The sequence below is a fragment of the Enhydra lutris genome, unplaced genomic scaffold (genome assembly GCF_002288905.1).
Source record: "Enhydra lutris kenyoni isolate GAN:26980312 unplaced genomic scaffold, ASM228890v2 scaffoldscaffold58, whole genome shotgun sequence".
NCBI lineage: Eukaryota > Metazoa > Chordata > Mammalia > Carnivora > Mustelidae > Enhydra > Enhydra lutris.
Window position 1 is genome coordinate 6,686,890 of NW_019154142.1, and position 27,616 is coordinate 6,714,505.

The 27,616-nt window shown below is 40.4% G+C and overlaps 1 protein-coding gene across 1 annotated transcript in view; it reads right to left on the reverse strand.

Annotated features, from left to right (window-relative positions):
• LOC111158300 (armadillo repeat containing 2) overlaps window positions 1-27,616 on the reverse strand; it is a 108,457-nt gene that overhangs the window by 25,206 nt on the left and 55,635 nt on the right. Inside the window, exons 10-12 of the mRNA XM_022520247.1 lie at window positions 26,446-26,669; window positions 11,049-11,194; window positions 5,804-5,903 (exon numbers count right to left, since the gene is read on the reverse strand). Coding sequence (XP_022375955.1) covers window positions 5,804-5,903; window positions 11,049-11,194; window positions 26,446-26,669 — 470 coding nt within the window. The remainder of the gene's footprint in view (window positions 1-5,803; window positions 5,904-11,048; window positions 11,195-26,445; window positions 26,670-27,616) is intronic.

Below are 27,616 nucleotides of genomic sequence, written 5' to 3' on the forward strand. Positions count from 1 at the left end.
TGATTCATCACGTTAAAATCTCTTGAGATTTTATAGAAACTCTCCGCTGTCGATGTTGGAGAAATTGTTTTAATAAGTTATACCACAGGGTTCCCAAAGCTGCTATGCATTTCAATCACTTGACGACCTCTAAAAATAGGCCTTGGGGCCCCATTCCAGCCCAGAACCAGAATCTCCACAGGTGGGGCCCTGAGAATGTGTATTTTTAAAGCTCCCCGGGTGATTCTGATGATCATTTAGGAGCTATTATCAAGAAAGAATTAGAAATCTCTCCATCTTAAGACCTACTCTCTGTTTTTATAATATCACTTTAAAAAATAAAATCCATGTTCCTTGTAACAGATTTTCACAACACAGAGGTGTAGAATATAAAAGTGAAAATGCCCCTCAACCCTTCATTATCACTGACCTGATAAACATAGATCAGGTGCATTTTAAAAAGACCCGGTCTTATATGCAGAAGTCAGACTTTACCTTGATAAGAGATGAATATGAATAATGTTTGAAAAAAAAAGAGGGAATTCTTGTTTTTTTTTTAACCTTTGTCATTTTCTCATGCAAAATTTGTTCCTTCCTTCCTTCCTTTCTTTTTTTTTTTTTTCCTTCAGTGGGAAAATCAGCAGATATGGGGAGGAAATATTCTTCTTCTCCCAGCAGCCATCAGCTCTGGCACTACCTGAGTCAAAACAGAATTTCCCCCTTGCTGGACCATGGAAGTGGCTGACACAGTTTCCTACAGAGCTCCTCACCAGCTTGATAAAATCACTTAAGGAGGTATGCAGAGGGCTCTTTCTTTTTCCTTCCTTTTTTTTTATTTTTTTAATTTTTATTCTGTATTCTTGGAAAAAAATGCTTAGACATGAACACTCTTTGCTTTAAAAATTAATCTCAGAAAAATGAAATCTCTGCTGATTCCTAGTGTAGCCCTCAGACTTTTAAGATAAAGTTAATACTGACCCCTCAGAAGAAAGATAAGGTATATAGACTCCTCCTGCTTCTTTAATCGCTTGGTGATAGCTATGTCTATTAAGAGACTACCAGCCTTCCAAAGTATACATCTACAGCCCAACTTAATCTAGGATTTTTGTAAACATAAACAATGAATTCTGGAACACTGAAAATAAATAAAATAAAATAAAATAAAATAAAATAAAATAAAAATTATAGGAACTAACAATTCTGTAAGTTGCTGGAGGCCTGGTGGGTTTTCCAAAGATTAGTTCAAAGCCTCAACATCCAAATAAATCTCAGGTGTAGCAGTTTTTAGCCACTGCAGATTAATACATTCCCAGCAGAACATGCCTGGTGTGGGTTTTCTGGATTTACTTTTATTTCTAAAAGAAAGGAAATACAAATCATATTCACCTGGCCATTTGGGAACATGAACCTAAGACGCTATCCTGGTCTGAAGTAATTTAAAATCCCTTACTTCTGTTTTAGTTCTCTGTAATGCAGTTCACCAATGTGAAAAATGTGGGGAAAAAATTATTATTATTTCTTCCTCCAAAGCAGGAAAAGGAAAGTAAATATTTAAGGAAGAAGTACTAGAATACTAGAAGAAATATTTTATCATGCTTTATGGATTCCAAAGCATTTCAAATACTCAAAATTCATTCTTTCAGCATTTTGTCATGCGTCTAGTACACCAAGCATCATCTCAGGTTTATCAAAACAAGGCCTGTGTCCTTCAGGAATTTTCCCAGTAGTGGGCGAGGCAGCTACACAAAAAACAACTATTTGGAGAATCACAAAAGAAATATTTATAAAGACCTATGGAGTATGGAGCTTTTGGTTAATGATTTTAGGAAGTAGTTGGGACACAAAACTACTTCCTTATGGCCTGAACAATTACCCTGCTCTTCTAAATATAATATAAATTATGTGTCTGTTTTTCTTACTAAAAAAAAAAAAATCAGAGATCAAAACTGTAAACATTTCATTCTTTAGGATAAGTAAAACACGGCACAGAGTCAATGTAGAATTTTTGAAGAGTTAACAACATGACTCTCATACAGATATAAAATTAACACATTAAAAAAATTACTTATCTCATTAATGAGGGAGCCAATACAATGGTTAAGTTGGCTCCAAGAACAATTAAAGAATTGGGTGCTTACAAGCATTAAAAAGAATCTTCGATTACTAGGTTAGATACGCACCTGGCTAATAGCCCCCAGGGTCATACAATCATAACTTTTGAGGTTATCTTGTCTACCAGAGAAAAATCTACAAATTAATGTGTACTTTACAGGGCCTGGGTTCTAATCAAATAGTAAATAGCAAGTTTAAACACAGATACATTCTCCTGGAGAATTAAACAGTTCCCCAGCATGACTTTGTCAGGACATGTAGCCTCCCAGCCCAGCATCTTATTTCTAAGTTTTGAATAATTTTTCTTAATTACCGTGAAGTGGTTAAGACTAGGGACATTCTGCTTGGGACATCCTTAGCTCTGGGTGTGCTAGCTGGGTGTACTGGCTATGTTTGAATCTTTAAAATGATGCACAGATGTGGGAGGAGCTGAGGGTCTTCAAAAGCTTCATAAGGGAGGGGACATGAGAGCTACATCTTGTACTACTAATTGGCCCTTGAAGATGAGAAATGACAAGGGCTATTTCATCTAAGAGTCCCCTCAGGTCCCCTCATTAAGAGCCCGTTCATATTCAATTGTATTTAAGGCTTCTTTAAGTGATACTTTTAACAAGTTTTACTGTGAGTTTCCTCTCCTAACTGCAAGGAAATAATCACAAAATGTAAGTGAAGATTACCAAAGGCAGAGTTAACAATCAGTAGAAAGGGAAGAGAGAGAGATCTACAAAAAGAAGGCACAGACATTTAAAGAATCTCATCAACAGACTCATGCTCCCAGGATGGGAGAGATAGCCTCTAGAGCAGTGAGTAATACTTATAATATTGACCTTGGGCATCAAGAAGAGGTTAAATTAGGGGCGCCTGGGTGGCTCAGTGGGTTAAGCCTCTGCCTTCGGCTCGGGTCATGATCTCAGGGTCCTGGGATCGAGCCCCGCATCAGCCTCTCTGCTCAGCAGGGAGCCTGCTTCCCCCTCTCTCTCTCTCTGCCTGCCTCTCTGCCCACTTGTGATCTCTGTCTGTCAAATAAATAAATAAATATCTTTAAAAAAAAAAAAAAAGAAGAGGTTAAATTAGGTAGGGATAGGGTGGCTGGGTTTGGACATTGGGGAGGGTATGGGCTATGGTCAGTGCTGTGAAATGTGTAAGCCTGATGATTCACAGACTTATACCCCTGGGGCAAATAATACATTATGTGTTAATAAAAATAATTAAAAAAAAAAGAGGTTAAATTATTTTTAGTACCTTTAAGAAGATAAGGAAATATACAATATATCTGAATATGATTTTTTTAAAGTTTTTATTTATTTATATGAGTGAGAAAGAGTGAGAGAAAGTGAGAGAGAGAGAGAGAACATGAGCAGGGAGAGAGGCAGAAGGAGAAGCAGACTCCCCGTTGAGCAGGGAGCCCGATGTGGGACTCCATCCCAGGACCCCAGGATCATGACCCGAGCCAAAGGCAGACGCTTAACTGACTAAGCCACCCAGGCACCCCTGAATATTATTTTTACTACAATGATAAAAATAATTTAATAAGTTATGCATTTCTTTGATGGTTCTGGAAACAATATGTACTGCACATAGTTTGCAAGGAGTTCTTCATTCTTCTGAACAAAATAATTTTAACAGGAACACAAAATTATCATATAGATCAACAGAGGAAAAATATGGCTCTGAAACACCAATTTTGCTTTACAGATAACTATTGGTCCAAAGTGAAAAATAGTTCACTAAGAGGCGTGGTAAAAATTTTTGCCAATTAAAGTTTAAGATGGTTCATCCCTTGAACCAGAAAAAGCATACTCCTAACTATGTTGACATCAAAAGTGTCTCATATTGGCAAGATACCAGGGGATCTGTCTACTAAACATGGCCATCATCCAAGCTAGTCAGAAAAACAAACAGCTATTACTAGTAATGCTACAAAACAACAGGGCTATTTGTTAGCACTGAACTGATAGGTTTTCTTCCTTTTTAAAGAATTACAGGTTCTGACATAACTTGAAATCAAACTGTTAAACAGAAATGTTTTCTTTCACCGACTTTTGAAAATTCTAGTGCAAGCAAAGGTGTCTTCTCCAGTTCTAGTTATCTAAATCACCCATGATCAAAACACCAAAGCAAAAGAGAATAATGATGACAAAATAAAATTACAAAGAAAGTCCACAAAATAACACTTCAAAATAAAATCTATAACTTAACTTTTTAGGTACAGGTTCTAAAAGAATTCTTTTAATGCTATAGTAAAGTATCTTTTCTACCATTTTATTTTTTTCCTTAAAAAAGACAACCAAGAATATGAGTGCCTAAGTTTTCTGCTGGAGTAAGTCACTTGTCCAAAGATTACAGTTCAGATAATATATTGTACCAAATTCTAGATTAATAAATGTTTAATGGACACTTCAGATTGAGAATACTTTCAGGTAGATTAATCAAATCGATTCTTCCACTGACATAGCAAATTCTTATACCCTGAAATCCTTCAAAGTGTATAATTTAGAGAAAACACAAAATATGTAGGGAAAAGCATTTGCAGCCCAAATACTCAGAATCAAAAACTCAAGTGCATATTTGTAAATCACTGCTTAAAATCTAAATGAAAACTTAACACTTTAAGCAAGGTTTTATCATCTTCAAGCTGTAGTCATGGTATAATATGAGAATAGAAACTTCTCTGACATCTGTATAACCAAAAAGAGACTAGTAACCTTTTAATAAATCAGCTAATAATAGCATCAAATCTGACAAATTTAGTCATTCTCAGCAGAAGTACTGGGCTGGGTAAAAATAAGTTACATGCTATTTGTGGCAAACAGGGATTATATTCTGAGGTGGTTTTGAGATGTCCAATATAAATAAACACAAAGCTTTATATTAAAATAGTCCTAGTATACACATAAATTACTTGGTTTTAAATGTAGTGATTCTGAAATTTTACCATATTTGAAATGAATATATATTGTGTTCATGTATAAAACGTCTCACTAAAGAGCTGATGTCACCTTAAGCATTTATAAAGCTGAATAAAAATAAACTGCATTTAATGAATATTCAAGAACTTATAATAAAACTTAATGTTTGTACTATTATGATTTTATGGAGTCATTTGTGACTTCTTCCTTCTTTTAAACAACTATATATACACTTTTACCTGATCCATTAACCCCAAATTATTTTCTTTCTGATACTTACCTTACTTTGGAAGAATTTCATCTTCTAAATATTAAAGTGTCAAAGAATTAAAGAATTTCAGGGCTAGAAGAATCTGTAGAGTCTACCCATTGTCGGGGTTCCCAAACTGTACTTTGCATCAGAGGTTCCAGTGGTCCTCATTGAAGTGCAGATGGCCAGGCCTCTCCCCACCCATCTGACTGAGCAGGCTGAGGATGGGTCCTGAAAATGACCCCATCCCACCCCAAGAGGATTCTCAAGTAAGGGTCTATAAATCACTGGGAGGAACGACACTGTGCACCAACCCTCTTCCCTAAACCAGGAATCCTACCACATCAACCATCCTGTTGTAGCCCTTTCTGCCTCAAACTACTCCCTCTTCAACTCCTACAAGTAATAGTCTTCTTGGTCCACCCATGAACACAACAGATGGAAGCTTCTCAAAGAAACTGGTACCTTCAAAACATAAGACTACCCAACATGAGCTCATAAGAACACACCAATGCAAAGACATTCTGAAGAATTATATGCATGAAGAACTGACCTGTTTCTTCTGGTATTTGTTTATCAGTTTCAAAAACAAGGCGTAACATCTGGAGTAGTTGGCCAAGGCTACACAGCAGTCATGGTAAGAAGTAAGTTTGCTGCAGAAATGCCAAATGGGAAAATAAAAATAAACTTTTTTTTTCTCATTAAGTTCAAATATACATACAGTTACTCCAAATGCAGATGTTCAAAGGGTTGCCCGTGCCTGAAAAAGAGGCTAGAAATACTCCGCACGCCATTCCAGAGAAGACACAAGGAGGCTTGCTGTCTGCTCTAGACTCTGGGGGCATGGAGGTGAGGGCCAGAGGGGATCCTTCGAAAAAGAGAAACCTGAAGTCTCTGATACATGTATTCAGTGTGAATCTACACCATACACGTGGTTCGGAAAACACAAGCTAAGAAATTTACACAAATTCTGTTTAGATACCAACCACTGAATCCCCTGGGACCCCATCAGAAACAAATGTTGAACTGTTTAATAGTGATACAGTGATAAGAGGCAAAATGTCCTGAAAGTTAAAAACCTTGAAAACAGATTCAAAATTTTGAAGGCATGCAAACAAGCAACCAACCAAAACCCACAAGGCAGTACTGACAAACCTATATCAACTTGGGAGATGTTCCTAAATCTCTCATTAAGTGATAGATTAATAGGTAAAACATCATCAGTATTGTAAAAACGTGACCTTGTACGAAGCCATTAACAAGTCTCAGTAAATTTTCAGAGAAGTGTCTTCCAGCTTATATTCTCTGGTCAAAGAACAATTAAGTTAGGAAATCAACGTAAGAATACATATCTTATGAATGGATAAAGAAGATGTGGTACATATATACAATGGAATACTATGCAGCCATCAAAAGAAATGAAATCTTGCCATTTGCAACAACGTGGATGGAACTAAAGGGTATTACGTTGAGCAAAATAAGTCAGTCAGAGAAAGACAATTATCACATGATCTCTCTGATATGAGGAATTTGAGAGACAGGGTGGGGGGTTTGGGGGGGGCAGGGAAGGAAAAAATGAAACAAGATGGCATTGGGAGGGAGACAAACCATAAGAGAGTCTTAATCTCACAAAACAAACTGAGGGTTGCTGGGGGGAGGGGGAGTTATGGAGAGGGTGGTTGGGTTATGGACATTGGGGAGGGTATGTGCTATGGTGAATGCTGTGAAGTGTGTAAGCCTGACGATTTACAGACCTGTACCCCTGGGGCTAATAATACATTATATGTTAATAAAAATAATTAAAAAAAAAAGAATACATATCTTAGAACACTTACTTTTGAAAACTTAAGAACATAACTTATGGGACAAAGAAACCTGAAGATTTAAAAATAAAACACGGAGACCCGAGTAACTAAAAAAAACAAAAACAAAAAACCCCACAAATCAAAATTTGTGAGATACACCATTTAAAGCATTTAAAGGAAATGCTTTTTGGCACCATTTAAAAGAAAATTTCTAGTCTTCAGAAGGATTTTTAAAAAGGAATGAAATTTCTAACTAAAACAGAAGAAAAATATAATATATCCAAAGGTAGTAGAAGAAAAGGGTTGATACAGATGAGGACAGAAGGAATATAATAGAAAACAAACATACAATGGATTGGATCAAGAAATCTGCTGATACTTTACCAAAATTATTAACATTAGCAAATCTTTGGCAAGACTGACCCAGAAAAAAAGGAGAAACATCATATGCAATCAAAAGGAGTGAAAATCAGTATAAACAATGCAGAGTCAGTGTGACCTAGTGCTTAAATATATGGCTTCCAGAGCCAGACAGATGGCCTGGTTTGATTTCCAACTGTGTGATACTGAGAACAGTACTAAGCCTCTGCATGACTCAGTTTCCTTATATATGAAATGAAGACAATAAGGATAGTACCCACCTTTAAAGTTGTTATAAGGAATAAATAATTTCATATTTGGAAAGTGCTCAGAACACTGCCCAGCATTTGATAGTCGTTATCTAAGTATTTCTTAAATAATATTAGTAGTAGGGGCGCCTATGTGGCTCAGTGGGTTAAGCGTCTGCCTTCAGCTCAGGTCACGATCTCAGGGTCCTGGGATCGAGCCCCACATTGGGCTCGCTGCTCGGCAGGGAGCCTGCTTCCTCCTGCTCTGTCTGCCTGCCTCTCTGCCTACTTGTGCTCTCCCTCTCTGTCAAATAAACAAATAAAATCTTAAAAAAAAATAGTAGTAGTAAATATTATTAGTTAAAGAATAAAAGGGGACATGATTCAAAATGCAACAGAAATTATAAGGATAATAAGATAATATTTGGAATGACTTTATATTGTTTGAAAACTTAGATAAAATGGGCAGATTCCTATAAAAATATAACTTTCTGAAACTAACCCCAGTACAATAGAGAATACAACAAATATATAACCATTAAAGAAAGTGAATCAGTAGTCAGTGACAATCACACATGAATGTGTGCAGACACACCCACCAGGACAAAATAGATTTTCAAAAAAGTTCTACAAATTTTTCAAAAAACAGGTAAGTTTCATTTTCACAAATTCTTTTAGGAAAGAGAAAAAGTGGGACTATTTCACAATTCATTTTATGAGGCTGGAATAAACTTGATACTAAAACCAGACAAGGACAATATGAAAAAGGAAAAGTACAGGTTAATCTAACTCACAGATGAAAAGTCTTGAATAAAATATTAGCCAATTAAACCTAGCAGGTATATAGTGGCTTAACATGAGAAAATCTATTAATCTGTGATCTACTATATTAATGAACTAAAAAAAGAAAATCCACATAGTCAAATAGATTCAGGGCAAGCATTCAAGAAAATTTAACATCCATTAGTGTGAGAAAATTCTTCCCTAGCCTTCTGAAGGGTACACACAAAAACCTACAATAAATATTACTTTTAATTGGTAAAACCACAAAAATATTTTCTTTGAAGTCAGGAGCAAGGCAGCAGGTCCAACACTCTTACAGCTTTCAATGGGACATCCTGAGCAAGGTGGTAAGGAAGAGGTGGGACAGCACGAAAGAGTTGTAATAATTGGGGGAAAAAATAACAAATTATTTTTATTTGCAGACAAATTGCCTAGAAAATCCAAGAGAATCTACAGACTAGCTCTTGGCCCTAAATTTCAAGATTCCTTGGTAAAGATTAATAAGCAAACATCAATACTACTTATATAAACCAGCAACAACCTATTAGGAAGTATTTTATACACATATTATATAGTCGGCATGTGCTACTGTGTTAATTTCAGGTATATGACATAGTCATTCAACATTCTATACATTATGACACGTTGACCATGATAAGTGTAGTCGTCACCTGTCACCATACAAAGTTATTATGAAATTATTGACTATATTCCCTATGCTGTACTTTTCTTCCTTGTGAGTTATTTATTTTATAAATAGAAATTTGTACTTCTTAATCCCCTTTAAAAATATGTTTAAAAGACTGTATTCATAGTTGCAGCAAAAGCCATGAAGGGATAAATCTAATAAAAGATGTACAAAATCTTTTTGGAGAAAATTATAAAATTTTATGGGAAGATATAAAAGAAAATATCATAAATGTTTATCGGTAGAAGACTCGGTATCATAAATATGTCCGTTCTCTTCACTTGCATCACAGTTGCTCTACATACCCAGTGTTATTCCAAGAAAAACCCTAAAGTTCCTACCACAAACCTTAGCTGATTCTCCAACTCTTGAGAAAGAGGGAAGAATTTGGATCTTAAAGGAGAAAAGGGGTGAGGGATTCATCTTATCTTTTTTTTTTTTAAGATTTTATTTATTTATTTGACAGACTGAGATCACAGAGAAGCAGGCAGAGAGAGAAGAGGAAGCAGGCTCCTTGCTGAGCAGAGAGCCCGATGCGGGGCTTGATCCCAGAACCCTGGGATCATGACCTGAGCCGAAGGCAGAGGCTTTAACCCACTGAGCCACCCAGGGGCCCCAGGATTTATCTTATCTTATAGCAAGACTTCGATCTATAACAGTAAAGACAGTGCGGTACTGATCTGAGGATGGGCCAGAATGCCCAGAAACAGACCTACAAGTATATGGAATCTCATGTTTGAATAACTAAGTTCTTAGAATCACCGGTGGGGCGGGGGAGGAGTTGGGGAGAATGGTATATCTGATAAAAGGTGCTGGGACAACTGACTAGCCATATGGGAAAAAAATTAAATTGAATCCCTGCACGCCACCAGATACAAAACCAAAATGTATGATTTTATAGCATTTCAAAATGGGAGTGCTAAGTACCCAGAAGGGAAAGCACAGGGCTAAAAAAGTCAAATCTGGACTCCCATCCTCATCCCAGGGTCAGTTACCGATGGGTCTTCAGAGAATGTTCTATTTTACTAAACAACTACAGTGAAGTTTAAAAAGGCCCAGGTCTCTTGAGAATGATAATTATGTAAAAACATGGGCAAGGAGCAGTGAGAGAGGAAATATAAATGCATAATTTAAAGACAGTTCTGGGGGCGCCTGGGTGGCTCAGTGGGTTAAAGCCTCTGCCTTTGGCTCAGGTCATGATCCCAGGGTCCTGGGATCAAGCCCCACATCGGGCTCTCTGCTCAGCGGGGAGCCTGCTTCCTCCTCTCTCTCTGCCTGCCTCTCCGCCTACTTGTGATCTCTGTCAAATAAATAAATAAATAAATAAATAAAATCTTTTAAAAAAATAAATAAATAAATAAAGACAGTTCTGAAATTTAACATCTTGCTTTGAAGCGACCTGGATACCGACAGTCCTCACTTCTGGCTTGAAGTGTAAACATGACAAGTGAGTATATGAGCCCAAATTCAGTCGCACAAGCGAACTCAAATAATCAGGTCAGATCAGACTTTCTAAGCAATGCTGCCCTTTTTGAATTATAATCCTTAAGTACTGTTTCCAAGTATACTAGAAAGTTCATCGTGTTTTGTGATACAGCTCTTTAGCTCCAATAAGCTAAGAGGAATTTTTGTTTATCCTGTGAAAACCCCAGGATAACTCACAACTCACCAAAGAACTAAGGTGACTTACAATGGATGAGTTTAGAATCACATTAGGAATACACGGGAAATGGGGTCATTAGTTTTACATCATTTATTTTGAACGTGGGCCACTAGATTTTTTTTTTGGTCTGGGGAAAGTAAGAAGCAAAAATGGGATTCCTTGCAAGCTGCACACACACGAATATTAAAGATAACTCCAAATTTAAGCCTTAGTACTTGTTTAAGGTTACTTCATTTTCCTAGTCCACCTACCTGAATATTCTGGCAATATTGGTGCAGACATCCTTGTCAGCCATGTATTGTCCCATCACCGTGCAGAGCTGGGGAAGGGCACTGATGCTCAGCAACTTACTTCTTGCTAGTGGTGAATCAACCAAGTTTCTGAGTGTAGCCGTCATCTAGGACGAAAGTGTGTTTGTGCCATTTTGGTTTTTTAATTGGAAAATACAGTAACATGAATCCATACCACAAAATTCATCCTACAAACTTCATTAAATCAGTAGTAAAACCAAGCAAGCCCCTGTTAGGCATCTCCTACCAGACAACATGGGCCTGAGGACAAATGGCATGAATTAAAAAAAAAAAAAAAAGAAAAAGAAAAAGAAATGAATGCAAAGAAAGCCTACTTTGGTTCAAAGGCAAAGAATGAGAAGTTCATATTAATAAGCAATTGGTATACCAAAACCCTAGGGTTAAGTAATCATCATCTGGGTTTGTTAGCTGTCTCTCGTAAGACTTTCACTTTACCCTGAGACATGACATATCAGTTCCACAGATTAGAAACTTCTCATTCTATAGGCTTAAGAGTAGTATCAAATAATGTTCTGGCCAAAGGATATTTTTTAAAAGATTTTATTTATTTTATTTGTCAGAGAGAGAGAGAGAGAGAGAGCATGCGCAAAAACAGGGGGAGCAGCAGGCAGAAGGAGAAGCAGGATCCCCACCTAGCAGGGAGCCCGATGTGGGACTCTATCCTAGAGGACCCTGGGGTCATGACCTGATCTGGAGGCAGATGCTTAACGGACTGAGCCACCCAGGTATCCCTGGCCAAAGGATATTTAAGACTGTTAGTTTCATACTCTTCCAAGAGACAAGTATTGATTTCTTGAAAATTTGTCTTTTTTTTAAAAAAAATTATTTATTTATTTGAGAGAGAGAGAATGAACAGGGAGGGGGTCAGAGGGAAAAGGAGAAGCAGAAGCAGACTCCCCACTGGGCCAGGAGCCCGACTTGGGGTAGATTCCAGGACCCCAGGATTATGACCTGAGCCAAAGGCAGATGATTAACAAACTGAACTACCCAGGCACCCCCAAATTTGTCTTATTTTGTAAAAAATGCTCAGGAAAGCTATCTTTGTCTGAAAGTGGAGAAGAGAATGTGCGCCTGGGAGGTTCAGTCAGTTAAGCATCTGCCTCTTGGTTTTGTCTCAGGTAATGACCTCAGAGTCATGAGATCAAGCCCCATGTGGGGCTCCACACTCAGCTCAGTGGGGAGCCTGCACGAGATTTTCTCTCTCTGCCCATCCCCTTGCTTTCTCCCTCTCTCTCTGAAATAAGTAAACAGGTTGCCTGGGTGGCTGAGTCCTTAAGCATCTGTCTTTGGCTCAGGTCATGACCCCAGGGTTCTGGGATTAAGCCCTGCATTGGGTTCCCTATTTCTCCCTCTCTCTCTGCCTGTCTCTCCCCCTGCTTGTGTGATCTCTTTCTCTCTCTCTCTCTCTCTCTCTCTGTCAAATAAATAAATAAACACATCTTTGAAAATAAATAAATAAAATAAGTAAACAAATCTGTAAAAAAAAAAAAAAAAGTAGAGAACAATTCCATAAATCCAATTTACTAAAGGTAAAGGTCAGAAAAACCAATGCTTCAGTTCTCTAACACTTTCGACACTCAGTGTGATCTTTCCTCATGGAACAGGATGAGGCAGGCTCTTAGTGAAAAAGAGTCCACTCAGGGGCGCCGGGGTGGCTCAGTGGGTTAAAGCCTCTGCCTTCGGCTCGGGTCATGATCCCAGGGTCTTGGGATTGAGCCCTGCATGGGGCTCTCTGCTCAGCAGGGAGCTTACTTCCTCCTCTCTCTCTCTCTCTGCCTGCCTCTCTGCCTACTTGTGATCTCTGTCTGTTAAGCAAATAAAAAAAAAAAAAAAAATCAAAAAAAAAAAAAAAAGAGCTCGGGAGCTGGACACCTGGTCAAACCCCAGCCCCACCACCTACTAGCCTCAATTAGCAAGTGAACCTCCCAGGGAGCCATTTTCTCCTCAGAAAAGTGGGCACGGTGACAGCTCCCTGGAGTTGTGAGGATTCGATGAGACAAGACATGGGAAGGGCATTGCCAATCCCCATCACCTAACAGGAGTCAAACATCATCAAGGCTCCCCTCTCGGTGTTACGCGACTTCACACCCAAAATGCAGAAGAGGGATCACCGGCCTTCGAGTCAGATGATGGACATTCAAGTCTTAAATCTCTCTCTAGTTACGTGACTGAGGCCCCCACTCATTGCTCCTCTTCTCCCACTTTCTCACCTGTGAAAAGCAGCTACAGTCTCTGCTCCCCTCCTGGGGTGGTTGTGAGTATCCAATGGAAACATGTAACAATGTCTCAAGCCTTATGTAAATATAAAGCTTCATTATGGCCATCGTTAATCAACTTTAAAAACAATTATTAAGATACATATGTTTGATTACTTTTCCTTTGTTACCACAGCAAGATAAATATAACTGACTCCCTTAAAAGAGAAAATAAAAATAATGCTTCAAGTAAACGTGTTCAGGTCTTTTGAAGTCAATTCCATTATATAGCAATTCAGTAAATTACTCCCTGAAAGCTTCAGCATCCAAAATATCGCAGTGGAAAACAAACTTCTCGAGCATTCCACTTAACTATGGGTCTACAGCACTGTCTCCCAGCTAAGGAATGGTCTTCTGGGAAGGCTAATACGTCATTTTAGGCTTTTTAGGCCATCACCATCATAACGTGGAAAATTCTCATCATCTGACCCTGGCTCTACCTGTTCTTCTCTAGAAAAAGCCCGGGCGGTCAAGTGCAACTGGATTACATCAGTCCCAGGAATGACTCACAAGTGTCCGCACCAGCAGTCCAAAGAGCCCAGATGCCCGTGTGAATCCTGACCTGAAGTCAGGCAGCCGGAGGCCGTGCAATACCCATTCGAACCATCGCACACAGAAACCCATCCTCTTCCCTGGTTCCCACAGCTTCACGGATTGGGGACCTCAATCTACAACCATCCTTTAGCTCCCCACATCCAACGTCTGGCAAGGCACCATCTCAGCAAAAGGGATGGTAGTGTTCTCAGGAGGTTTTATTTTCTTGTTTCGACCTCAGTTTTTTCCTCTCTCTACTATTTTTCTCATCTCATTACAAAAAGTTAAAACAGGGCGCCTGGGTGGCTCAGTTGGTTAAGCACCTGCCTTTGGCTCAGGTCATGATCCCAGGGTCCTGGGATCAAGTCCTGCTTCCGGCTCCCTGCTCTGTGGGGAGTTTCCTTCTCCCTCTCCAACTGCCCTTCCCCGCTTATGTTCTCTCTGTCAAATAAATAAATAAAATCTTAAAAAAAAAAAAAAAAACAAAGAAGAAGAAGAAAAAGAGGAGGAAAAGGAGAGGAAGGGACAAAGGAGCAGAGAAGGAGGACTTTCTCCTTTAAGAAGCCTCTGGCAAGAAAGTGCGGGCGTGGGGGGGTGGGGGGGGTGTTGGTTAGAAGAGGCCTGAGCTTAAAGCCCTGAGGGCTGGGGATCAGGAGGAGGTCACCAGGCTGAGGCAGCATAGCAGGCTCCCCATTTTGAGAGGCTGGCTGAGAGCCAGGAATCTCACTGCGGGGGTGGAGGCAGGGGGCGTTCTGACTGCCAAGCACAGACAAGGGGCTGTTTCTGGGAAAAATGTATAAAGATCGGTGGGAGGAGAGTCTCGTTAAATACTGTGGTAACAGTAAAGACAAATTTCTAGTCAACCCACTTAACTTTCAACCTTGCTCCCACTTTTAACAGAGATATATTTGCGGAAATCACTAATGAGTTTTCCTGCCCTCCCCGCTGCCCAGGAAAGCCCACCCACTGGGCCTTCCCCCAAAGCAGGAGTTCACCAAAGTCCAAGCTTTAAGCTTGCAGAAGTGGACAGGGCTCTTAACTTTCCATTCAAATTTATATGGTTTCTAACTCTGCTTAGTTATGTACTTTTCTGTTTTATTGTCTATAAACTTTTAAATCATCTCAAATCCTTTAGGACAGAAGAAGAAATGTGAGTTAGATGATTTTATCAATGTCTGTTGAGCTTCCAAAGGGCTCACTGGAGCAGTTTTCATGTATCATCCCACCAAGAAAGAACAAACAGAAAAGCATATTTCTGGGGTGCCTGGGTGGCTCAGTGGGTTAAAGCCTCTGCCTTCGGCTCGGGTCATGATCCCAGGGTTCTGGGAGTCGAGCCCCACATTGGGCTCTCTGCTCAGCGGGGAGCCTGCTTCCTCCTCTCTCTCTCTCTGCCTGCCTCTCTGCCTGCTTGTGATCTCTGTCTGTCAAATAAATAAATAAAAATCTTAAAAAAAAAAAAAAAGAAAAAGCATGTTTCTTTTTCTTCCCATCTCCTAATGCGTGACTGCATGGGGCAGCGAGGCGAGCAGGGGGAAGAAGAGAAAGGAGAATACCGAATTGATCATCTACAAAGACAGCTGATGGGAATTTAGGTGTCCTTGCTTCTTAGCAGCTGTTAGATGATGTCTGAGGCGTCACCCTTCATTTTCGGTATAAGCCAAGAAAGAAGCATTCTGGTGGGATTCTGGTTATTAATCTGCTCCTGAAAACAGACCGAGCTACACTCTAGAACTTTATGGAGCTCATCTTTTTGCTGAGTCAGCTTCTTCTTTCTGGGTCCCCAAGTTCCTTGGTCACAAGAGGTACTGGGCCCCACCTTCAATCAGAATTTCTAAGCAAAAATGTCTGAAGAGTTTGACAAAAACCCTAGCGTTGAAAGTTCTTACTGCATCCTCAACACTGGGAGCTGCATTATAAAGGGAAGAATTATACTGAGAAGTGATTAGATAATTCATAAAGGCTTTTATAATTTATAAATATCATTTTAGTATAGCAAAATTAGAATTAAAAAGCTTCTGGGCTTTTTTTTTTTCAGATTGATTATAGGCACTTAGTTATCGATCTCTGATTGTGTTTTCAACTATTAATCAAAAAACCTGGGGTGTCTGGGTGGCTCAGTCATTAAGCGTCTGCCTTCGGCTCGGGTCATGATCCCAGGGTCCTGGGATCCAGCCCTGTGTCTGGCTCCCTGCTCCGTGGGAAGCCTGTTTCTCCCTTTCCTACTCGCCCTGCTTGTGTTCCCTCTCTCGCTGTCTCTCTCTACCAAATAAGTAAATAAATCTTTTAAAAAAAAAGAAAAGAAAAGAAAAGAAAAACCTTAGCAGATGTAAGAAAGCGTTGTCTTAAAATATGAGACCCTCCTGACTGATATCATGAGATTTAAGAATGACAAAACAAGCCCGGCAGCTGAGGCCCCATTCCTGCATTTTCTACTGCAGTGGGATGGGTGCACGGCAGGATGGGCGCACGGCAGGATGGGCGCAAAGTGGTTGATTTGAGCCTCTGCGCACTGCTCATTTCCAGAGTGGCTGGCCCTCTCTCTTCCCTTTGCATTTTTCCTCTGTCAGAATCCTCAGTCCCCAGGGAGCCCCCCAGCTTCTGCCCTAGAGGGCATTCAGCCACCAGAGCTGCCCCAGAGCACTAAGGGCTTGGAGCTCACAGCTCACCTTAGAACTCCTAGTTCAGCGCATTACAAGTTAAGCAGTCTTTTTTGGCTAGCCTAAGAACTTCACCATCAATCATGATATTGTTCCTTGGAGAAACATTTTCCCAATTTCAGAAAACCAGCTTTCAAAGAAACCTCTGGAACATAGAGCAATTAAAAACCGCACCATCAATAGTCTGCAAGTTATTATGTTTTCCTTTCCCAAAATCAGCATGAGGATTCAGTTTTATTTACTTTTATACATTGAATGTGATTATGGAAAGAATTTGAGCAGCTTTATGGTTTATAGAGCTACCCTGTAAACTTGATCTCATTTGTTCCCTAAACCAGGCCCATGAGGCAGACAAGAAAGGTATTATGAGCCCCACTCTTCAGATGAGGAAACTGAGTCTCAGAAAGTCCACCAGCCACCAGGTAGGTAGGCATTCTAAGCTCCAACTCCTTGTCTGTTATCTCCCCCGCTCCACTTGGCTGTCTCTAAAAGAATTCACTTTATTTCTCAATCATCTGGAACATCCTTAACCAAAATCCCTCGAGCTTTATCTCAACCTCACTGCCAACTGCAAAATGGTTCACTTCCCACTGATGATGTGAAAGAATGAATACAGCCACCAGAGACCACAAACAGTGTCAAATGATTTAAGAACCAAAGCCACACCATTTTCCAACCTCAGCAAAACCATCTCCCTCTATTAATAAAAGCGCATTCATTTTCTGGATCCATGCCCAAGTACGACCACATATATGCCCAAACCAGAGCCTCTGTGGTAACCGGAGGAGTTTCGTATTGTCTCATGGACGGTTCATACAGTTCTGGCTGAGATGAGAGGCATCAACGACAAGATGCCACCATACCCGGGAAATTCCTAAGCTAGCACCCCAAATTCCTAAGCAATTTATTGGAATTAAGATCTATGCATATGAAAGTAATATTAACTCAGAATCCTTGACAATGCTTGGTGCCTGGCTGTGGAGCCCATTTGGCACCTTCCTACTATGGGGTCCTACTTCAGCAGGAAATGGTTCTGTCCTCCTCAAACCCACGGAGCCCTATTCTGGGACTCTCTTCCACACTTGCCTCTGTTCATTACTCTCCAGCTCCTGCTGGAGGGAAATGAGTCTGAGAAAGATAATGTAATACCAAGAACTACCAAGTACTAACACCGATTTTCCCCGATTCCATGTTAAAGTCACTGACATTTCTTTATTGCTACGACTAATTTGTCTACCATGAAGAGACGAGGTTGAGCAGTCATGACAGCAATTAAGAAGCAAATATCTCTCCCTGGAAACAATAGGCATAGGAATATTTACTTCCCAATGCTTGAGGCTCCTTGTGAAGAGATATTCTTAATCATGATACTCCTGGCCACCATCGTTCCTCACTTCCTGACTGTGGAGTATGAGGTTCTCTCCCTTGCTCCGCCTGGGGCAGAAGCATCTTGTGATGAGGGGGGGCATGTCTAATCCAGGGGTTCAGGATGAGAATGCCAGCCTGCCTCCGCTATAAATTACAGCTTTCAATATGGTGATAATCTTCTCCCCCACCCATCTGCCTTTGTTTCTCTCTTATTTCCAAGTTCAAAACCCAAGGCTTTACATTACTTGTCTGGGGTCTCTGAGTCTCCCCAGATCTTTAGATATGCCATCCCTGGAAAGTTCGAGGGGAACATGAGTTACCTGTTCACAGGCCCTTCCCAGGAAGGGGAGGAGAAGTGGAGAGGAAGGGCCAGAGCTCTGATTGCCTACTCTCTCATGCTGGCTGGGTGAGGAAGTTCTTAGCTATAGAACTATACTGCTATTCCTTCCAGAAAAGAAGCTTCCTACGTAGCAAATAACGGTCCCCTGCCCACTAACAAATGTATCATTACAAAATTAGCAAGCCTAAGAACCAATACCAAAGATTGGGACCAAGAAAGTTGTATTCCATCTCAAAAACAATATACTATAAGCAAAATGAGCCAGAAATAGTACTCTAGTTAGCAACATTGTACAATTTGCTGGTTTTAATAATGTGCTGTAGTTATGTAAGATGTCACCATTGGGAGAAACTGGATGATGGGGACACAGGACCTTTATGTACTATTTTTGCAACATCTTGTGAACCTATACTTAGTTCAAAATAAAAGTTACCAAAAAAAAAAAAAAAAAAGCCAGACACAAAAAAGCACACACTGTATGTTCCATTTATTTTAAATTCCAGAACAGGTAGCGCTTATCTATGGTAAAAGGGATTAAAAAAAAAAATGGTTCCCTTTGTGGGGTAGAAGAGTGGGAATTAATTGGAAAGAGGAGGAAGGAAATTTCTGGAGTGATAGAACTCTTCTGCATTTTGATAGGGGTGTGGATTACATAGCTGTATGTTTTTGTCAAAACTCATCAAACATATAAGATCTGGGCATTTCACTGTATTAGAAAGTATATACAATTAAGACAACAAGAAAATAAATGACCTCATTTCCTATTCAAACAAAACCTTCCAAAAAGATGCTTTAAAAATACTTTTTTGTTTATTTTTTAAAGATTTTTTTTTTTTTTTTTTTTTGAGAGAGAAGAGAAAAAAAACAAGCAGGGGGAGGGGAGGACGGAGAAGCAGGCTCTCTGCTGATGCTCAATTCTGGGACCCTGGGATCATGACCTGAGCTGAAGGCAGATGCTTAACCAACTGAGCCACCCAGGTACCCCTAATTTTTTTTCTGCTTAATCATCAAATCTCCAATAAAATTATAAGAATTTAAGAAATATTTTTTAAAAAGAATTTAAGAAATATAACCATGGGAATATTTGCTCTCATAGGTATGCAATTTATTTCCTCCAACAGCCAGAGAAAGGTTCCATCAGGTGGAAGTTATTGCCTTGGTTCTGATTTTATGGTCTGAGATGTAGGCTTCCCATAGGCAAGGGTAAGCCAGAGAAAGGGAGTTAACATACTTTCCTACTTAAGTCTGCACACTCATAATAATTAACTACCTAAATACACATTAATCTCTACATTTTAAAACTATAAAATGTAACTAAAGCAAGATTTAAAGGACCCCTACCACCTACGTATAGTGGTTAATTACTAACATAATGTGAATCACTGCTTCATTGAATCTCCAGACTTTAGTCAAAGGCATCTCTTAAATTTCCCAGAATCTTGGGGCGCCTGGGTGGCTCAGTGGGTTAAAGCCTCTGCCTTCAGCTTGGGTCATGATCTCAGGGTCCTGGGATCGAGCCCCGCATCGGGCTCTCTGCTCAGCGGGAAGCCTGCTTCCCTCTCTCTCTCTCTGCCTGCCTCTCTGTGTGCTTGTGATCTCTGTCTGTCAAATAAATAAGTAAAATCTTTAAAAAAAATATTTCCCAGAATCTTGAAGCGGAAACAGTTGGCTCTGAGACTTGGGCTCCATTAAGTACCCAGAATCCCACGTTGCTGATACAACATCCCCTTCCAATTTTAGTTTCTATTCAGCATGGTTCTCCACATACCTTCTCAAAGACAGAAAAATGAAAAAGATCCTACATTTGAGATTCACCTCTAACTCTGTCACCTTAATTTCTTGTGCTTAACTTTTTTTTTCTCCTCAGAAGAAATGGCTCTTTGAAGCTTCAGGTTTTGGTAACTCTGATCTTACTTTGTTTAATAAAAATTTCTGCTGAATGCCAACTTGTACCAGCTGTGGGCCATGTCCTATTCTGTAGTGCTTTCATAGGTCAGTTCATTTAATTTTCCCAACTACTCATGAAGATGGTCCTTTATTGGGCACCTGGGTGACTCAGTAAAGTCAGCTCAGGTCATGATCCCAGGATCCTGGGATCAAGTCTACCTCTGCCCCTGCTCCCTGTGTGTGCTCTTTTTCTGTTAAATAAATAAATAAAATCTTAAAAAAAAAAAATAAGATGGTCCTTTTTTTTTTTTTTAAGAGATTTTATTTATTTATTTACTTACTTGAGGGATATATATAGAGAGAGAATACCTGAGCACAAGCTGGGGGAGGGGCACAGGGAGAGGGAGAGAATCTCAAGCAGACTCCAAACTGAGCCCAGAACCCAGCTTGGGGCTTGATCTCATGACCTTGAGATCATGACCTGAGCCAAAACCAACCAGATGCTCAACCAACTGAGCCACCCAGGCACCCCTCAGCTGGTCGTTGAAAGATGAAGAAAGGAAGGCTCAGAGACTGAGAAGCACTGCCGGGGGCAGAGCTGAAAGGACAGCTCAGGTCTTTCCCCTCTAGCCCTGTCTCAACAGCAGGTAAGAAGCCAAATGGACCATCAGGCTCTTGAAGATGCGGTAGAGGAAGAGTGGGACACAGAATACAGCAGCAAATTCAGATCAGTCAAAGCAGGGAGTTTACACTAGGCTTGGGAATGCTTTTAAAAAATCAACTGAACACCTTTTAATTTAAAGATGCAGAGATAAAAACTCAGGCAAGCTTCAAAGAGAGCATGGACCACTAGCAGCATGACTCCATCCTGCCCGCCTGCTCAAACTTCTCCACACAAAGGAGCAGAAGTCCTCTTCCCATGGGTACCATCCACAGCATTAGCCAAAGTTGACCGATCCAATCCGTGCTTTTAAGATCTTTGCTTTCTTGTACATTGTCCTTTCTTCGTTTTCTGGCTACTTGTTTTTTTCACATTCCACAAATTTGGCCATTTCATAGAATCTGTTCTCAGCCCTCCTCTATAATCTTTCTATATTCTCCCCTTGAGTACCTGCATTGTCTTTCTTGACTTCAACTATTGCCTCCATGCAGATGACCCTACATCTGTTTTCTTAGCATTACTGTCTCTGCTAAGCACTAGTCTCTAATTCTAGTCACTTACTGGACCGCCTCACTTGGCTCTTCTGCCGGCATCTTCAAGTTTTCAATGAATACCAGTTATGTAATTTCCTCCTCTCACCAAATCAGTTCCTTGCATAACTCTCTAATTTCTCATGGTAATAATATCATTTTCTGAACCATCTAGGCTCATAATGTCTGACTCATCTCTCTTTGTTTAATTCACTTTCCTTTTCCCCAGACTCAAGCCAAGGTGAAGGAATGGAGCAGGGAGTGATGAGGGCCAGGGTGACCGACATCACTGAGAAATGTCCTCTTAGATAAAGGAAGATGACATGGGAGATGTACTGAGCAAAGGAGGGGGAAAGATTAGGATCGGAAGGACCCTCTGGGAGACAGTTGCAGACCTCAAGAAGTGAGCCCGGCCGGAGAGGTGGGGAGGGAAACAAAACCATGGTATCTGGGTGTTGCAAAACAGTCTAACTTCAAAAGCGTATCTGAAGCAGGGTAAGAATATACTTCTCTACGGATTGAACTCAAAATCAAATGAGGCAGGCTGTAAAGAAGAAAGGTTGGGAATACAAAGGAATAAAAACAGAAATGAACTATCAAGACCATCTGGGTCTTACCAGTTACATTATATATCTACAAATGACCTAACTGCAAATGTGATACCTTGAGATCTTCTTCAATAACAGTAAAGCAGCTTCCTGCACGGTGTTCTCGAAACACCAGAGGACAAACGAGACACCAGGAGAATCAGGGGTTGGTTGTGATAATGACTTATACAGAAGGGTCTTCTCCATTCCCCAGGAACAGGGCATGAAGGAGACCACAACAGACTTTCTGATGGAGGCGACTCTGGCAGTTTTCCTTGTTAAGTCTTCCCAATGTTAGCCTTAGAAGTCAGAGATGAACCCTGACACCTCTGGATAATCCATTCCAGAAGGACACTGACAAATCCCTGCTTCTGTCTGTCCCCTCCTGGGGTGATGCAATCCGTTACTGACCTGTAGGGGGCCTTGACTTTTACCTGGTCTTTCTTTTTTTCCCAGTTTTGGGGAGCTCTCCTGAAATTCTAGTATTCCAGAATTCAGTGAATGTGCACGGTTTAACTTTCTTTACTCTTGCAATTTTACAGACAAAGTCGTATCTCCAGACTGGGAGTATTAATACTTGCACTTGGTGTGCAGGTGGTGGCCCTCAGACCCTCCGAGCAGCAACACTCATCCTCTTAAAATGCTATTACGCATCTGATTGGCAGAACTTAAGGCAGCAATGCACCTGTGGAAATGCCATGCTTTTGTAGAAGAACAAGGCATCAGAATACTATAATCTGGACACAAGAATCTCCAAAGAGTAGGCCTCTACTGGCAGCTGTCTTGTCCTCCACTATCTTCCTCACCACCCAGAATATGCCTGGCACAGAGGAGCCCCTCTCCCATCACCCGTGAAATGAATGTCTCTTGATTTCGGCCATACAGTGATAAACATAAACACACACACACACACACACACACACACGTGTGTGTGTGTGTGTGTGTGTGATATAAAGAGAGCCTTTAACATAGAAACAACATAAAGAAAGTAGAAATCTCAACACTTCAGTATTTTTTCCTGTAGGTTGTGTTAGCTCAGGTGCTGTGGAAGAGCTTTTCTTCCGCACCCATTCCTGGACCTCATTCCTTTAGCTCTATGATAATCTGCCTCAAATCTAATAACTTAGCAACACTTCTTAACTGGGGCTACTGTGTGTGAGATCTTAGCCTTCCGATCTGTTCCTACCCCTGATACATTCTCCTCCCATCACTTTTCAGCATTTTGGTCGTGATCAGTTTCCCGTCTCATGCAAAGTTATCCTTCTGCCGCTCTGATCTCACCTCCTCCTCCCCCCACACCCACTTCCAACGACTCCTCCAAGTCCACACTGTACGGCTCGGTGTTTGAGACTCTGGGCTGTGGCCTATGAATCTCGCGGATTCTCAAAAAACCCCTCTGTTCTGGACCGACCTACCTCCTCAGTATGCCCCAAACACACCTTATCTCTTTCCCTTTGTGCCAGTTTCCCAAACCCTATACAACTTTCAGCCTCCAGCTTCCAGACGTCCAAAAGGGCAGCTTCAGGGAAACACAGTGACTCTAGCATTTGCCCCAGATGCTGGAGTGTACAGTTTTGTAAGAGGAGGTCCCCGGAAAGTACGCTAAAGTTACTGAGGTTCTCCAGGTTGAAAGTCATGAAAGAGAGGCACTCACAACTGGCCGGTGTTGCCTGACTTTGTCTTTTTGGCCCTGCCCCGTGCTCTCCGGCTCATAGACATTTTACCGGTATAGCCACAGTAATTAACTGATTTTTTCTACTGAACAAAGTTGCTTTAAAAAAATGTCTCACGAGCTAGAGTTACTGAGTTCCACCAACTGGTGTGAACAAACAATTCCGCACGTGGCCAGACCTGTCTGGTCGCACGTGCGCACGAGCGGGCTAGTGACGAGCCAGTCAGCCTCACACATTCACAGGAGCAGATTTTCACCTGCTCTTCTCGTGAAGCCACATGGCTTACATCTCATCCATCATGTGACACGAAACAACTTTTCTTTAATTTCATGAAAGAGAGGGAACGTCCAAGTCAGGGGGCCCTCCAACGATATTTCCTCCAGGTCCGTAAACACACACACACACCACACACACATACCCCACACGGAGTGACACTGTACAGCTGATGCAAATGGGGCTTGGTGACCATGGTGGGAGCCCTTTCTCAGGCAGTGGCCCTTCCTCCTGCTGGACTGTGCCCCAGGGAGAAGCCTCAGGCATGTAAAGGCTGCCCAAGCCAGATCCTCGGCAGCTTCAGAGCAAGCCTGGAGACCAGGACAGTGCCTGGTGAGTGGTGGCAGGCCGGGAGGAAGAAGTTACTGCAGTGTCCCTTGTCACACCCCCTAGAGGAGTACATGGACGTCAGGAAAGGAAAGGGGCATTTAACCCAGTGAGTCAGTTTGCACTTAAGGATGTTGAATGGGGGAAAAAGGGAGGAAAGAGAGGAACACGGGGAATAGGACTGTACTTACGGCTATACCAGAGGCCCTAGCTCTGGACCGGATGTATTTTAGGTCACAATAATACTCAATGTTCCTTTATACCAAATGACCTTACTTCTACATATGATATGTTTTATTATAAATATATAAATAAATGTAAATATAAAAATAAATAAAATACATATATAAAAATAAAGTTATATTTATTTTATTTTTATATGTATTTTATTATATATTATAATGTAAATTATAATATATATTTACATATATATTTTTATATATGTATATAAATGGGTTGGAAAGAGCTCTTTTAAGATTTTATTTATTTTTCAGAGAGAGAGAGAGAGAGCACAAGCAGGGGGAGCAGCAGCAGAGGGAGAAGCAGGCTTCCCGCTGAGCCAGGATCCTGATGCGGGACTCAATCCCAGGGCCCTGCGACCATGACCTGAGCCGAAGACAGCTGCTTAACCAACTGAGCCTACCAGGCATCCCTGGAAAGAGTTTTTTTAATCAGACAAGAATTTTAAAAGCTGCTGCATAAAAATGAAAAAGAATGAACACCCCAATGGGAGAACAGTTCAGAATCTGAGATATAATCTTGTCGTAGAATATTATGCAGTCACTAAAAAATGTAAAATGAATCTACAAGGGGTTCTTAGTGTGTATTGTTACATGAGAACACAGAAGTGCATAGAATATCCCATTTTTGAAAACCTATGATTGCACTAAAAGGTGCTGAGCACATCAGCGCAAACAATGTGGGCTAACTGGTTAGAACAGAAGAAATGAGGAAGGAAGAGAATAATGGAAAATAAGCAAAACAACTATTAAAAATAAGACGGTCCATAATAAAAATCAAGAATTATATAAAATTATGCATATGTTAGTATATATTTGCATGAAAATGCAATGGAAGAATGGTTATAAAAATGTTGGAGGTGTGCTATCTCAGGGTAAAAATATTTCAGTGGATTTTACATTCTTCCTTGTACTTTTTTGCATTTTAGTAAGTAAATATAATAATTATATAACCAAAATAACAATTTTCATTGAGGAACAATTTTGAGTAACTCACTACCACTGGCAGCATGAAAATGAGGTTTCTAAGTTTTCATAGACACAAGATGGCATATCCAGTAGAATTTTGAATCATTCACAACTAAAAGGGGTTTTCCCAATCTTTTTTTCAAAATGGAGACAGACCACAAAGCCCAAAATTAATGATCATCATAAAGACTTTAAGCATCTTTAAGGCAGGTCTTAAATCTAATTTTTAACACACTCTCCCAAAGGCTCCAAGCACTCTGAGTGCTCAATCAATCCTCATTAATTGACAAGCACATTTCAAATCTCATGAATTATTACATCAAAGATGATATTATCTGACATACAAATGCTATTAAAAAGTAAAATCTCATCTAAAAATGAATATGAGAGCTGAGGCAGCTCCAGTGAAAACAGTTTAACTATGAAATTTAATCTGCCACAAAAGAAGTAATAAAAGTAACACAGAACACATTTTGTTCATCTTGCCCCTGGTCATATTAAATGTATCTAGTTTTGCTACCTTCATTACTGTAGTCTCAGTCCTGAAGGTCATCTACACAGCCCCCAATGACCGTCCACTCAATATCATTAACTTCTACTTTTTATGGCAGATACAAGATTCATGACATTAGCTACCCATCCTCATGAACGATATCCAGTCTTTGAAACTCTAAAGATTAAAACTCTGCCTGTTAAAATTCTGATGATAGCATGAAATCTTTTTGCAGAGAGATGCTCTCCTTTTATTCTCCTAGGCCTGTTTCCCCTGCAGAGTAGCAGAAATGGATGTCGAAGCTGTGCAGAGAGATGCTTGGTGAACAGCCATGGAATAACCTTTCCAGGGGAAACACACATGGGGTGTGGGGGGGGCAGCGGCTGCTTCTCTTGATCCCTAATGCCAGGTACCCCCCACCTGGCTGTAGGTAACAGCCCACCTAGCCCACCTGTTCCCTGTTATAGCCACCTGGCAGATAACGGGTACGAGGGAACATGAAAACCCATTTTACACATACAACATTTTCAATTAAAATACTTACTTGGACTAGTAAGTGGCCTGAGTTAGGCAAGCAGGTGCCACATTTCTTGGTGTCGTCGTTTATCTGCTTGATCAAATTCATCAATATTTCCACAGCACCTTTGCTGATCATTTCATTGAGAAATCGTGGATTTCCAGAAATGAACTTGATAGCCCCCATACAGTATAGGAAAGCTTCCATGTTCGTCTGTAGCTCCTCACTTCTCAGGACCTCCAATAATGATTCTGCCAAAAAGATGAATTATTACAAATGTGTAACAACTGGAGAGAGATTATTTTAAAGCACTTGTGTTTGACCGTCAAACAGAATTTGTAAAATGTTGGTCAATATTACATTCAAATGCTTGTTAAGTGTTATTCTTGTGGGATGAAGAGGTAAGCTTATCTGCAGCAGAGACAAATCTCTGTAATCATAATGACAGCAAAAGGATAGGAATATTAATATATAAATAAGAACACGTTCTGTTAATCAAAATGCCATTTCTTGCCTCTTACTAATATTTACCAACCTTTATTTTTAGTTACAAAAAAGTTATTATAGAATAATTGATAGTTGAGACAATTTAGGAGTGAAATTTCTTTTTTTTTCCTTTTTTTTTTTTTAAAGATTTTATTTATTTATTTGAGAGAGGGAGCAAGCAAGAGCAAGAACGAGCAGGGTGAAAGGCAGTGGGAGAAGCAATTTCCCTGCTGAGCAGGAAGCCCAACATGGGACTTGATCCCGGGACCCTGGGATCATGACCTGAGCCAAAGGCAGACGCTTAACCGACTGAGCCACCCGGGTGCCCAAGAGTTAAATTCCAACAAACTTTTGAGGACATACTGGTTGCCGTATGAATGGGAAATTAATCAAGACAGGGTCTTTTAAGAAATCTCAATCACCACAGAAAGGGATACTTCGAAGATAACATCCACCTGGTTCCGGAGACAACTTAAGAACATCCATCCAAATAGCTACAATTACTAGATTTTTTTTTAAATTTTATTTATTTATTTGACAGACAGAAGTCACAAGTAGGCAGAGAGGCAGGCACAGAGAGAGGAGAGGCAGGCTCCCTGGCGAGCAGAGAGCCGGATGCGGGACTCAATCCCAGGACCCTGGGATCATGACCTGAGCTGAAGGCAGAGGCTTTAACCCACTGAGCCACCCAGGCGCCCCTACAATTACTAGA